The sequence below is a fragment of the Oncorhynchus masou genome, unplaced genomic scaffold (genome assembly GCF_036934945.1).
Source record: "Oncorhynchus masou masou isolate Uvic2021 unplaced genomic scaffold, UVic_Omas_1.1 unplaced_scaffold_3284, whole genome shotgun sequence".
Lineage (NCBI taxonomy): Eukaryota > Metazoa > Chordata > Actinopteri > Salmoniformes > Salmonidae > Oncorhynchus > Oncorhynchus masou.
The window spans coordinates 1-15,300 of NW_027009697.1; the positions used below are offsets into that span (position 1 = coordinate 1).

The 15,300-nt window shown below is 45.3% G+C and overlaps 1 protein-coding gene across 1 annotated transcript in view; it reads left to right on the forward strand.

The window, feature by feature from the left end:
- The first annotated feature begins 2,670 nt into the window (after nt 1-2,670).
- Nucleotides 2,671-15,300, forward strand: part of LOC135534358 (deleted in malignant brain tumors 1 protein-like) — a 38,584-nt gene continuing 25,954 nt past the window's right edge. Inside the window, exon 1 of the mRNA XM_064961382.1 lies at nt 2,671-2,785. Coding sequence (XP_064817454.1) covers nt 2,743-2,785 — 43 coding nt within the window. The 5' untranslated portion in view covers nt 2,671-2,742. The remainder of the gene's footprint in view (nt 2,786-15,300) is intronic.

Below are 15,300 nucleotides of genomic sequence, written 5' to 3' on the forward strand. Positions count from 1 at the left end.
GAACATTGGATGGAAGGTCATTGTATCATGACACAGTGTCATGAAGTTGGCCTGTGGGTAAGGTTTATGACCCCCCCCCCATAAATACCATAAATACCTCTCTTCCCTCTCTCTTGACTCTACAGAGGGACTCTTGAATAGCCTTTATTAAACAGAGAGTCTGGGAACATCATCCAAGTGGAGGGAAAGGAACCATATTTCGGTAACAGAACCAGTTGAAAATATGCATTGGTACTTAATGAATATGATGTCAGTTCGGTTGTCAATAATAATAAATAATAAGATAATAACTGTTCCGGGTACATTAGGATGACGATCCGACGTGAGAAGGGTTCAGATAATAACTGTTCTGGGTACATTAGGATGACGATCCGACGTGAGAAGGGTTCAGATAATAACTGTTCTGGGTACATTAGGATGACGATCCAATGTCAGAAGGGTTCAGATAATAACTACAAAACGAAGCCAACCTCAGCGTGAGCTTTGGTTGCGAATGGTATGAACTTTGAACTCTTATTTGCTACAGAAGTGATACCTCCAGCCGTTGAGTTAGCAGCGGCTGCTGTAAACATGGGCTCAGAAAGGACGGACAGAGTATCCCCTCTACCACACAACGACGACACTACAACGTTTCTCGTTCACCACCAGAGACACTCGACAAAGGACTCAGTTGGGCAACGCGGCCTTCCATCTACCACCAACCTATTGAAGCGCAGCTCAGAGTAAATAGTTATTGCAGTTTCCTTTTCCAAATGGGCGGTAATTTAGAATGCATAAGATTCTGTATTTACGACAGAGTTCCTGCCTATGGCTCGATAGAGACACTGCTTCTCCCTTTGTTCTTCAGTCTACTTTCACTCAACCCCCCCCCTTTTCTTTGTGTAACCAGCTGTCATATCTGTTCCGGCCACTAGGGACGTTTTCCTTTATGACATAATTTGTTATCAAGGTATGATTAATTCTGTGTGATTAGTTAGGTATTTAGTAAATAAATAATTAAACCCAATTTTACATTGCTGACCTTTCAGATGAGACTGAAATAAGGTGACGATTAATATTGACTGCTATTGATGTAAAATATTACTAGGTCTTTAAACATCCATGGTGGTGACATTAACACTTGGTAGACTATATAACTTAAACATTCATGGTGGTGACATTAACACTTGGTAGACTATATAACTTCTACATTCATGGTGGTGACATTAACACTTGGTAGACTATATAACTTCTACATCCATGGTGGTGACATTAACACTTGGTAGACTATATAACTTAAACATTCATGGTGGTGATATTAACACTTGGTAGACTATATAACTTAAACATTCATGGTGGTGACATTAACACTTGGTAGACTATATAACTTAAACATGTAGTGACAATAACACTTGGTAGACTATATAACTTAAACATTCATGGTGGTGACATTAACACTTGGTAGGCTATATAACTTAAACATTCATGGTGGTGATATTAACACGTGGTAGGCTATATAACTTCTACATTCATGGTGGTGATATTAACACTTGGTAGACTATATAACTTAAACATGTAGTGACATTAACACTTGGTAGACTATACAACTTAAACATGTAGTGACATTAACACTTGGTAGACTATATAACTTAAACATGTAGTGACATTAACACTTGGTAGACTATACAACTTAAACATGTAGTGACATTAACACTTGGTAGACTATACAACTTAAACATGTAGTGACATTAACACTTGGTAGACTATATAACTTAAACCTGCCTGCTGCCATTCCTGAGCAAGCTCTGTACTGGTGGTGCCCCGATCCCGCAGCTGAATCAACTTTAGGAGACGGTCCTGGCACGTGCTGGATTTTCTTGGGCGCCCTGAAGCCTTCTTCACAACAATTGAACTGCTCTCCTTGAAGTTCTTGATGATCCGATAAATGATTGATTTAGGCGCAATCTTACTGGCAGCAATATCCTTGCCTGTGAAGCCCTAGTCTAGAGAGAGAGATGGGAGAGAGATGGGACTTATTAACAGACTGGGTTGGTAGAAGGAGACTAGGGAGGAGAGAGAGAGGGGGGAGGAGAGAGAGAGGGTGAGGAACATAGTGTGTAAAAGGTGAGTAACTTGTCTGTGCAGAGGAAGATAGCTGACTTTGACAGCACCAGGGCTCAGCCGTCTAGCGTTACCACAGATCACACTATTCTCTGGTCCGTTCTGTATGTTCCCACATAGCTGAGCTTCTACAGATTGTGAAAAACAGGATGTGTCACGTACTGCGGTCACACCCAAACAACTCTTGGCTGTACGCCCATGCTTATCACGAAGTCACACAGAACAAGTTTGTATCAGTGGAAAAACGCTAGCATTTAACAGCATACTATTCTCTAAGTAATAAAAATATGTAATTTACCAACACAGCTGTTGAGTTGACTTGGGAAACAGACCTCTAGCTTCTACAACACAGACAGTTAGAGGTGACTTTCCCAAGTCAATCGCTGACAATTAGGTCAGATATTATAGGACACTGTGTGTAACTGCTGCTCTGACAGCAGTTTCCTGTGGAGTTTTTCTGATGTAAGTGTTTCCTTTAGGAAGGCGGGTTTAACTGATCTGATTTGCTTAACAGTTTGCCACATAATTGAAGTAAGGAAATAATGAGATTGAAAATACTGCTCGGCAAAATTACTTCTCTGTTCAGTTCTCTCCATGACAGTAGACTTGTTTCGCTCAGCGGAGACCTAGTTCGAGACAGATATGATACTTGCAGTGATATTGATGAGCCTGAACTGGAGCACAGGTAGGATGCTGTTATACACTTGTGACAGTTACTGAGATGTTTTTTGATATATTACCATTTGCAGGGTTAGTAAAAGAACATCCAGCTGGAAGCAGACAGTAAAAATGTGTCTCAAAGCAGGACAATGATGTGATCACCTGTAAATGTACTTTACTGTAGTCTAACTGTCCATCTGGGGACAGGCACTAATGTCAGTTAATTAAGGTGTGATGGTCAGTGTTATTAGAACCAAGATAAAACAGAATTGCAGACAACAGGGGCAGGCAAAGACAGGCAGGGGTCGATAGTCCAGAGTCAGGGGGCAAAGGTACAGGATGGCAGGCATCCTCAGCGTAGGCAGAGGTCTGTAATCCAGAGGAGGGCAGAGGTACAGATCAGCAAGCAGGCTCAGGGTCAGGCACGTGGGCTCAGAGTCAGGACAGGCAGAGCGGTCAGGCAGGTGAGCTCAGAGTCAGGACAGGCAGGTGAGCTGGTCAGGCAGGTGGGCTCTCAGAGTCAGGACAGACAGAGTGGTCAGGCAGTTGGGCTCAGAGTCAGGACAGGCAGAGTGGTCAGGCAGGTGGGCTCAGAGTCAGGCAGGCAGAGTGGTTAGGCAGTTGGGCTCAGAGTCAGGACAGGCAGAGCGGTCAGGCAGGTGGGCTCAGGGTCAGGCAGGTGGGCTCAGGGTCAGGTAGGTGGGCTCAGAGTCAGGACAGGCAGAGTGGACAGGCAGGCGGGCTCAGAGTCAGGACAGGCAGGTGAGCTCAGAGTCAGGACAGGCAGAGTGGTCAGGCAGGCTGGCTCAGAGTCAGGACAGGCAGGTGAGCTCAGAGTTAGGACAGGCAAGGGTAGAAAACTGGAGGAAAAGAGAGACTGTGGAAAAAGCAGGCGCAGACACAAACCACTGGTTGACTCAAACAAACAGTATGAACTGGAAACAGATGAACAGAAAACACAGGCATAAATACCCAGGGGATAATGGGGAAGATGGGCTACACCTGGAAGGGGGTGGAGATAATCACAAAGACAGGTGAAACAGATCAGGGTGTGACACAATGTTCCGTCTAAACTGCAGATAAATCAGCCAATAGCGAGAAGCACGAGATTGAACTTCACTAACTTTTCCAGAGCAGCTGGTCACCAACCGGTTGATTGCGATCAACTGGTTGATCTCCATGGCATTCCTAGTGGACACTTCTGTAAAAACCCACGATAAAGCCTTGTGTTCCTATTTTTTGGGGGGGTCTTGGGCTGTTGGCAGTCAGTGCCCCCGATTCAGTTGCCCTGCACGCCGGGTAGGCAAGCTGTTGGCAGGAGGTGCACCTGATTCAGTTGCCCTGCACGCCGGGTAGGCAAACTGTTGCCATATTGAACAATTTCATGTGTCTGAATGTACAAAGTGCCTTTCTGGCCCAGAGAGCAAATCAAGTGCACTATAGGGCTACTGCTGGCCAATCAGACGGCTCAGATGACTGTGTCTACGGTAATGTAACAGGCAGAAAAGAAAGATACAGGTAAATTGATAGTTTGAGATTTCAAAACGTTTAAAACCTGGACTAGACAGACTGTCAACTAATATATAATATATACTATATGCGGTTTTTAGGAGGGAGTTTTCTTTATGGTCAGAGTCACTGGAGGAAAGGAACAGAGGAGGGATGTTGAGAGGAGGGCCCTCAGTCTGCCGCCCTCAGTCTGCCGCCCACAGTCTGCCGCCCTCAGTCTGCCGCCCTCAGTCTGCCGCCCACAGTCTGCCGCCCTCAGTCTGCCGCCCTCAGTCTGCCGCCCTCAGTCTGCCGCCCTCAGTCTGCCGCCCACAGTCTGCCGCCCTCAGTCTGCCGCCCTCAGTCTGCCGCCCACAGTCTGCCGCCCTCAGTCTGCCGCCCACAGTCTGCCGCCCTCAGTCTGCCGCCCTCAGTCTGCCGCCCTCAGTCTGCCGCCCTCAGTCTGCCGCCCTCAGTCTGCCGCCCTCAGTCTGCCGCCCACAGTCTGCCGCCCTCAGTCTGCCGCCCTCAGTCTGCCGCCCTCAGTCTGCCGCCCTCAGTCTGCCGCCCTCAGTCTGCCGCCCACAGTCTGCCGCCCTCAGTCTGCCGCCCTCAGTCTGCCGCCCTCAGTCTGCCGCCCTCAGTCTGCCGCCCTCAGTCTGCCGCCCTCAGTCTGCCGCCCTCAGTCTGCCGCCCACAGTCTGCCGCCCTCAGTCTGCCGCCCTCAGTCTGCCGCCCTCAGTCTGCCGCCCTCAGTCTGCCGCCCTCAGTCTGCCGCCCTCAGTCTGCCGCCCTCAGTGTGCCGCCCTCAGTCTGCTGCTCTCAGTCCACTGAGACGGACCATCAGATACAGGCACCATCAGCCCAGTGAAATAAAAATAAAAAGCTATTTAAAAAAAATAAAAAATATTTAAATGTATGCTCACTCAGCTGTGCCTCACAAGTAATACAACTATTACAAATGTACCCTGGGCAGCAGAGTAGCTTAGTGGTTAGAGAGTTGGACTATGAACTGAAAGCTTGTAAGTTCAAATCCCCAAGGTACAAATATGTTGTTCTGCCCCTGAACAGGCAGTTAACCCACTGTTCTTAGGCCGTCATTGAAAATAAGAATTTGTTCTTAACTGACTTGCCTAGTAAGATAAAATATAGTCTACCTGAACTTTAAAATTTTCCCTGAACAATTTATTGGCAGAGAATTCAAGCAAAGCTAATATCAAATCAAATCTTATTGAACACACACACATGGTTAGCAGATGTTATTGGTCACATACACATGGTTAGCAAACGTTATTGGTCACATACACATGGTTAGCAGATGTTATTGGACACATACACATGGTTAGCAGATGTTATTGAACACATACACATGGTTAGCAGATGTTATTGGTCACATACACATGGTTAGCAGATGTTATTGGTCACATACACATGGTTAGCAGATGTTATTGAACACATACACATGGTTAGCAGATGTTATTGGTCACATACACATGGTTAGCAGATGTTATTGGTCACATACACATGGTTAGCAGATGTTATTGGTCACATACACATGGTTAGCAGATGTTATTGGTCACATACACATTGGTCACATACACATGGTTAGCAGATGTTATTGAACACATACACATGGTTAGCAGATGTTATTGGACACATACACATGGTTAGCAGATGTTATTGAACACATACACATGGTTAGCAGATGTTATTGGTCACATACACTTGGTTAGCAGATGTTATTGGTCACATACACATGGTTAGCAGATGTTATTGGTCACATACACTTGGTTAGCAGATGTTATTGGTCACATACACATGGTTAGCAAATGTTATTGGACACATACACTTGGTTAGCAGATGTTATTGGACACATACACATGGTTAGCAGATGTTATTGGTCACATACACTTGGTTAGCAGATGTTATTGGTCACATACACTTGGTTAGCAGATGTTATTGGTCACATACACATGGTTAGCAGATGTTATTGGTCACATACACTTGGTTAGCAGATGTTATTGGTCACATACACATGGTTAGCAAATGTTATTGGACACATACACTTGGTTAGCAGATGTTATTGGTCACATACACATGGTTAGCAGATGTTATTGAACACATACACATGGTTAGCAGATGTTATTGGACACATACACATGGTTAGCAGATGTTATTGAACACATACACATGGTTAGCAGATGTTATTGGTCACATACACTTGGTTAGCAGATGTTATTGGTCACATACACATGGTTAGCAGATGTTATTGGTCACATACACTTGGTTAGCAGATGTTATTGGACACATACACATGGTTAGCAGATGTTATTGGACACATACACATGGTTAGCAGATGTTATTGAACACATACACATGGTTAGCAGATGTTATTGGTCACATACACTTGGTTAGCAGATGTTATTGGTCACATACACATGGTTAGCAGATGTTATTGGTCACATACACTTGGTTAGCAGATGTTATTGGTCACATACACTTGGTTAGCAGATGTTATTGGACACATACACATGGTTAGCAGATGTTATTGGTCACATACACTTGGTTAGCAGATGTTATTGGTCACATACACTTGGTTAGCAGATGTTATTGGTCACATACACTTGGTTAGCAGATGTTATTTCGAATGTAGCGAAATGCTTATATAAAAAAAGTAAGAAATAATACATGAAAAAACTAAATATTGCCCAGTCTCCTAAGGACTTGAAGCGAAGCTGCCATCTCTACAGGCACCATCTAGTGTGTTGCGTAGAATAAGTAAACCTTTACTGAAACTTCAGCCTGTATTAAACTTAAACTACCCCCCATCAACAGCTCAATGAAAATGGTTCCCCTTTGAACTGAGAGGTTCCTTTTTGGGGGAAGCCCCTCCCATCAGAACATACCAAAATCGTTAATTGAGCCATTACAAAGATCAAAGCCTACATTTTTCCCTCAGCTAAAGATATCATGAATTATCTCACTTGAACCTTTGCATATATAATACTTTTGCAGAAACCCATCGCTCCTGACATGGTGTCTTCCAATACACCCATTCACATGAACGTGTCATTTGGGACAGGCACTACAAAGCCAGCCTGAATGCCGTAGCTCTGGTCCTTGGTGTGGAAAAGGGAGAGGGAGAGGAGGAGGAGGAGGACCGTGAGATGGCAGAAGCAGAAATGTATTTTGAAGTTGAAAGCCCAAGAATGGAACAAAAAGGGCTAACATATTGAAGAAAACGAGCATGATGAATCGTTGCTTGTTGGAGAACGTTTTTCGATAGATATGGATGTTCAGTTGGGAAAATCTTTTGAAGTCAGGAGGATGTTGAAGAAGGTGTGGAATTGTGGATGTGGTCATAGTAACCAGGAGTGGTATGGTGTTGATATCATGTAGTCATAGTCATAGTTACCAGGAGTGGTATGTTGTTGATATCATGTAGTCATAGTAACCAGGAGTGGTATGGTGTTGATATCATGTAGTCATAGTAACTAGAAGTGGTATGGTGTTGATATGGTGTAGTCATAGTAACTAGGAGTGGTATGGTGTTGATATGGTGCCGTCATAGTAACTAGGAGTGGTATGGTGTTGATATGGTGTAGTCATAGTAACTAGGAGTGGTATGGCGTTGATATGGTGTAGTCATAGTAACTAGGAGTGGTATGGCGTTGACATGGTATAGTCATAGTAACCAGGAGTGGTGTGGCGTTGATATGGTATAGTCATAGTAACTAGGAGTGGTATGGTGTTGATATGGTGTAGTCATAGTAACTAGGAGTGGTATGGCGTTGATATGGTATAGTCATAGTAACCAGGAGTGGTGTGGTGTTGATATCTCTGGGACATTGATGATCAATATCTTAGACTAAACATTCCAGGAGCAGTTAATGCACGTCTCTTGACCCCTATGGAGAATGTAGCTGTTTATCTGTATTACTGACCCCTATGGAGAATGTAGCTGTTTATCTGTAGTATTGACCCCTATGGAGAATGTAGCTGTTTATCTGTATTACTGACCCCTATGGAGAATGTAGCTGTTTATCTGTATTACTGACCCCTATGGAGAATGTAGCTGTTTATCTGTATTACTGACCCCTATGGAGAATGTAGCTGTTTATCTGTATTACTGACCCCTATGGAGAATGTAGCTGTTTATCTGTATTATTGACCCCTATGGAGAATGTAGCTGTTAATCTGTATTACTGACCCCTATGGAGAATGTAGCTGTTTATCTGTATTACTGACCCCTATGGAGAATGTAGCTGTTTATCTGTATTACTGACCCCTATGGAGAATGTAGCTGTTTATCTGTATTACTGACCCCTATGGAGAATGTAGCTGTTTATCTGTATTACTGACCCCTATGGAGAATGTAGCTGTTTATCTGTATTACTGACCCCCCTATGGAGAATGTAGCTGTTTATCTGTATTACTGACCCCTATGGAGAATGTAGCTGTTTATCTGTATTATTGACCCCTATGGAGAATGTAGCTGTTTATCTGTATTACTGACCCCTATGGAGAATGTAGCTGTTTATCTGTATTAGGAGAATGTAGCTGTTTATCTGTATTACTGACCCCTATGGAGAATGTAGCTGTTTATCTGTATTACTGACCCCTATGGAGAATGTAGCTGTTTATCTGTATTACTGACCCCTATGGAGAATGTAGCTGTTTATCTGTATTACTGACCCCTATGGAGAATGTAGCTGTTTATCTGGAGAATGTAGCTGTTTATCTGTAGTATTGACCCCTATGGAGAATGTAGCTGTAGCACTTCAAGGACTACTGTCACTAGGAAATGTCCCTCCATCACATGATCCTTCTGATCCTGTGTTAGGGACCTGATTAAAATAGAAAAGCAGGCTGATTTACTTTAATTAACATGATAGTTTGTATGGAATTTGTAATTTTATTTTTGTTGATTAAATGTTTATCCTGTTTGGAGACGTATTATCCACCTGAAACGTAGGTGGCGGAATGAACATACACTTGTTGCGAACGCAATTATACCATAGAAGAAGAATCTCGCGCGTTTATTCCAGCAAACCCGGAAGTTACAGAGACCGAGAGAGGAACAGAAACAATCAAACAGAGCGCTACTCCAAAACATTGATAAGTACAATAAACGTCATGAATAAAACATGAATGCTTGTTTGCCTCATCCTTGTACCATATTGTTACTGAAGGGAGTTAAGAATAATGTGTGTATTGTATGAACTGAGAATGCTAAATTAACTGTGTGTCGACACATTGTTAACGGAGCTGAAAACAGAGCAGGGAGGAGGTGTGTTAGTTTACCAAATGCTGTCCACGGCCAGTGACTGACTTCTCCGTCAAACGGTGATAATGTATTGGGCCTGTAGCTTCCTGCACAAAACTCATTGCTACAGTACTGTTTTTTATTTGTTAATGTTGCATAGGCGTACGTTTTTTAAGTCATGTTAAAAAGAGAAGCTGATTGGTAGATCTCGGCTTGCATTTTGACTCAAAGGTTGGTGACGACTGTTCTAGAGTTTTCCCTTTTAACCTCTTGATGCTATGGGGGCGCTATTTCATTTTTGGATAAAAAGACATGCCCGTTTTAAGCGCAATATTTTGTCACAAAAAGATGCTCGACTATGCATATAATTGATAGCTTTGGAAAGAAAACACTCTGACGTTTCCAGAACTGCAAAGATATTCTCTGTGGGTGCCCTAGAACGGGCGCTACAGGCAAAACCAAGATGAAACGGCATCCAGGAAACCAGCAGGATTTTTGAGGCTCCGTTTTCCATTGTCCCCTTATATGGCTGTGAATGCGAGAGGAATGAGCCTGCCCTTTCTGTCGTTTCCCCAAGGTGTCTGCAGCATTGTGACGTATTTGTAAGCATATCATTGGAAGATTGACCATAAGAGACTACATTTTCCAGGTGTCCGCCCGGTGTCCTCCGTCGAAATTGGTGCGTCTTTTTCAGCTGCTGGTATTTTTCCATGTGATTCTGAGGGGAAAGCAGGCTTCCACGAACTGCATATCAATGAAGAGATATGTGAAAAAACACCTTGAGGATTGATTCCAAACAACGTTTGCCATGTTTCGGTCGATATTATGGAGTTAATTCGGAAAAAGTTTGACGTTTTGGTGACTGAATTTTCGGTTCGTTTCGGTAGCCAAATGTGATGTACAAAACGGAGCGATTTCTCCTACACAAAGATTCTTTCAGGAAAAACTGAACATTTGCTATGTAACTGAGAGTCTCCTCATTGAAAACATCCAAAGCTCTTCAAAGGTAAATGATTTTATTTATTTGGTTATCTGGTTTTTGTGTAAATGTTGCGTGCTAAATGCTACTCAAAATGCTAAGCTAGCTTAGCATACTCTTACACAAATTAGTGAATTGCTATGGTTCAAAAGCATATTTTGAAAATCTGAGATGACAGTGTTGTTAAGAAAAGGCTAAGCTTGAGAGCAGGCGCATTATTTTCATTTTATTTGCGATTTTCAGAAATCGTTAACGTTGCGTTATGCTAATGAGCCTGAGGCTTTATTCACGATCCCGGATCCGGGATGGGGAGTATCAAGAGGGGTTTAACACCATCAACGTGTCCCTTTATTGTGGTAAACGTGATCAATGTAATATTATCCACTTTCAACAAACCGCAACAACTATTTTACATTTACATTTAAGTCATTTAAGACGCTCTTATCCAACCAAAATTGGTGAATTCAAGACATCATGTAAGAGATGTTGTAGACAGAACGCATCAGAGTAGGATTCTATTGCATTGACACGACTCATCTCGTACTCGACACAGACCGGTGCAGCAGAAAATCTAAATTGATGGTAGGTCACTCTGGTAGATCTACATTATGATCAACTTGTCCACTGTTAACTGTTACTTAAAGGGGGTACAGCCTAAGTGTTCACAGTAAACACACACTGGAAGTTGCACAGAATTTTTGCAACATTCAATTTTGAGCTCAGCAGACCTGAAATCTGCTCAGTGGCGGAAAAAGTTAGAGGGAACATTGGTGAGGATGTCATGCATCTGACTGTTGTATAGTTAGTGTGTTAATGATTGATTGTATCTTTCCCAATGGAAATGAAGGAGAGTATATGTTATATTTTATAATGGTCTTATGTTAGAGTAGGAGAAGAGTGGGGTGGTGTAGATGCTAGAGGTCTGTGACCTGAGTTAAGATCAACAGGCCTGATGCTACATGTCAGGAAGAGAGAGAGAAAGAGAGAACGAGAGAGGAGCAGAGAGAGAGGGGGGTGAGAGAGAGGGGGAGAGAGAGGGGGGGAGTGAGAGAGAGGAGGGGGGTGAGAGGGAGGGAGGGAGTGAGAGAGAGGGGGAGTGTGAGAGAGAGGGGGAGTGAGAGAGAGGGGGGTGAGAGAGGGGGGGTGTGAGAGAGGGGGGAGTGAGAGAGAGGGGGTGAGAGAGGGGGAGAGAGAAGGGGGTGAGAGAGGGGGAGTGAGAGAGGGGGTGTGAGAGAGAGGGGGAGAGAGGGGGGTGAGAGAGGGGGGGGAGTGAGAGAGGGGGAGGTGTTAAAAGACAGAGGACTGTCATAGTAACATACAGTCAACTGAATATAGTCAACAGTCAACCAGTAACCTCTTCCACTATTGGCTCAGCTCAGCTTGACCCTGACCTATGGAACTGAGCGATTGACCCGGTTCCGGGTTGGAGCGAGCGGTCGCATCTACACTTCGGTCCGCAGGTAGTATAACTTTTCATTACATTTTCATTACATTTCATTATAGTACAACGGTTTGATTTGTCTAATCTTAGCAATTTCTTCTTAGCTAGCTACATAGCCGTCTTTGTATCAAAGATAATTGCGTAATTATCGTATTTCGTCGTCCTAACGTAGTCTACACTGCTATCTGCCCAGCAGCCCAGCAGCTAGCTAACGTCCACTAGCACTGTAGAAACTATTACACTCAACTGAACGACTCGATTAGTGTAGTGTTAGCTAGCTACATAGTTGTCTTTGCTGTGTTCGTATCCAAGATAATTGTGTAGTTTATAGTGTGTAGACTTAGAGTGATTATCTTAATTTACCAAGGTTAGCTAGCCAGCTATTTGTCGTCCTTAACGTAGGAGATACTGCTAGCTAGCTAGCCAACAGCTAGCCAACGTCTTCCGAATTGAACTTCAACAACCCGGTCAACATTCCGCCTCGCTCCACAGGTAGTATCACATTTTCATTTCACTTCATTACAGTACAACGGTTTGATTTGTTTGATCGTAGCTAGCTAGCTACATAGCCGTCTTTGTATCTAAGACAATTGTGTAGTCTGGAGTGATTTTCTAGGTTAGCTAGCCAGCTATTGTCGTTCTTTTAACGTAACGTTACGTAATCAACACTGCTAGCTAGCCAGCTAGCCCCCGAATAGCAGCACTGTAGAAACTATTACACTCGACGGAACGACTTGATTAGTGTAGTGTCAACAACACAGCCACTGCCAGCTAGCCTACAAAGTCAACAACGTAGCCACTGCCAGCTAGCCTACTCCAGCAGTACTGTATCATTTCAATCATTTTAGTCAATAAGATTCTTGCTACGTAAGCTTAACTTTCTGAACATTCGAGACGTGTAGTCCACTTGTCATTCCAATCTACTTTGCATTAGCGTAGCCTCTTCTGTAGCCTGTCAACTATGTGTCTATCTATCCCTGTTCTCTCCTCTCTGCACAGACCATACAAACGCTCCACACCGCGTGGCCGCGGCCACCCTAATCTGGTGGTCCCAGCGCGCACGACCCACGTGGAGTTCCAGGTCTCCGGTAGCCTCTGGAACTGCCGATCTGCGGCCAACAAGGCAGAGTTCATCTCAGCCTATGCCTCCCTCCAGTCCCTCGACTTCTTGGCACTGACGGAAACATGGATCACCACAGACAACACTGCTACTCCTACTGCTCTCTCTTCGTCCGCCCACGTGTTCTCGCACACCCCGAGAGCTTCTGGTCAGCGGGGTGGTGGCACCGGGATCCTCATCTCTCCCAAGTGGTCATTCTCTCTTTCTCCCCTTACCCATCTGTCTATCGCCTCCTTTGAATTCCATGCTGTCACAGTTACCAGCCCTTTCAAGCTTAACATCCTTATCATTTATCACCCTCCAGGTTCCCTCGGAGAGTTCATCAATGAGCTTGATGCCTTGATAAGCTCCTTTCCTGAGGACGGCTCACCTCTCACAGTCCTGGGCGACTTTAACCTCCCCACGTCTACCTTTGACTCATTCCTCTCTGCCTCCTTCTTTCCACTCCTCTCCTCTTTTGACCTCACCCTCTCACCTTCCCCCCTACTCACAAGGCAGGCAATACGCTCGACCTCATCTTTACTAGATGCTGTTCTTCCACTAACCTCATTGCAACTCCCCTCCAAGTCTCCGACCACTACCTTGTATCCTTTTCCCTCTCGCTCTCATCCAACACTTCCCACACTGCCCCTACTCGGATGGTATCGCGCCGTCCCAACCTTCGCTCTCTCTCCCCCGCTACTCTCTCCTCTTCCATCCTATCATCTCTTCCCTCTGCTCATACCTTCTCCAACCTATCTCCTGATTCTGCCTCCTCAACCCTCCTCTCTTCCCTTTCTGCATCCTTTGACTCTCTATGTCCCCTATCCTCCAGGCCGGCTCGGTCCTCCCCTCCCGCTCCGTGGCTCGACGACTCATTGCGAGCTCACAGAACAGTGCTCCGGGCAGCCGAGCGGAAATGGAGGAAAACTCGCCTCCCTGCGGACCTGGCATCCTTTCACTCCCTCCTCTCTACATTTTCCTCCTCTGTCTCTGCTGCTAAAGCCACTTTCTTCCACTCTAAATTCCAAGCATCTGCCTCTAACCCTAGGAAGCTCTTTGCCACCTTCTCCTCCCTCCTGAATCCTCCTCCCCCTCCCCCTCCTCCCTCTCTGCAGATGACTTCGTCAACCATTTTGAAAAGAAGGTCGACGACATCCGATCCTCGTTTGCTAAGTCAAACGACACCGCTGGTTCTGCTCACACTGCCCTACCCTGTGCTCTTTCTCCCCTCTCTCTCCAGATGAAATCTCGCTTCTTGTGACGGCCGGCCGCCCAACAACCTGCCCGCTTGACCCTATCCCCTCCTCTCTTCTCCAGACCATTTCCGGAGACCTTCTCCCCTACCTCACCTCGCTCATCAACTCATCCCTGACCGCTGGCTACGTCCCTTCCGTCTTCAAGAGAGCGAGAGTTGCACCCCTTCTGAAAAACCTACACTCGATCCCTCCGATGTCAACAACTACAGACCAGTATCCCTTCTTTCTTTTCTCTCCAAAACTCTTGAACGTGCCGTCCTTGGCCAGCTCTCCCGCTATCTCTCTCAGAATGACCTTCTTGATCCAAATCAGTCAGGTTTCAAGACTAGTCATTCAACTGAGACTGCTCTTCTCTGTATCACGGAGGCACTCCGCACTGCTAAAGCTAACTCTCTCTCCTCTGCTCTCATCCTTCTAGACCTATCGGCTGCCTTCGACACTGTGAACCATCAGATCCTCCTCTCCACCCTCTCCGAGTTGGGCATCTCCGGCGCGGCCCACGCTTGGATTGCGTCCTACCTGACAGGTCGCTCCTACCAGGTGGCGTGGCGAGAATCTGTCTCCTCGCCACGCGCTCTCACCACTGGTGTCCCCCAGGGCTCTGTTCTAGGCCCTCTCCTATTCTCGCTATACACCAAGTCACTTGGCTCTGTCATAACCTCACATGGTCTCTCCTATCATTGCTATGCAGACGACACACAATTAATCTTCTCCTTTCCCCCTTCTGATGACCAGGTGGCGAATCGCATCTCTGCATGTCTGGCAGACATATCAGTGTGGATGACGGATCACCACCTCAAGCTGAACCTCGGCAAGACGGAGCTGCTCTTCCTCCCGGGGAAGGACTGCCCGTTCCATGATCTCGCCATCACGGTTGACAACTCCATTATGTCCTCCTCCTAGAGCGCTAAGAACCTTGGTGTGATCCTGGACAACACCCTGTCGTTCTCAACTAACATCAAGGCGGTGGCCCGTTCCTGTAGGTTAATGCTCTACAACATCCGCAGA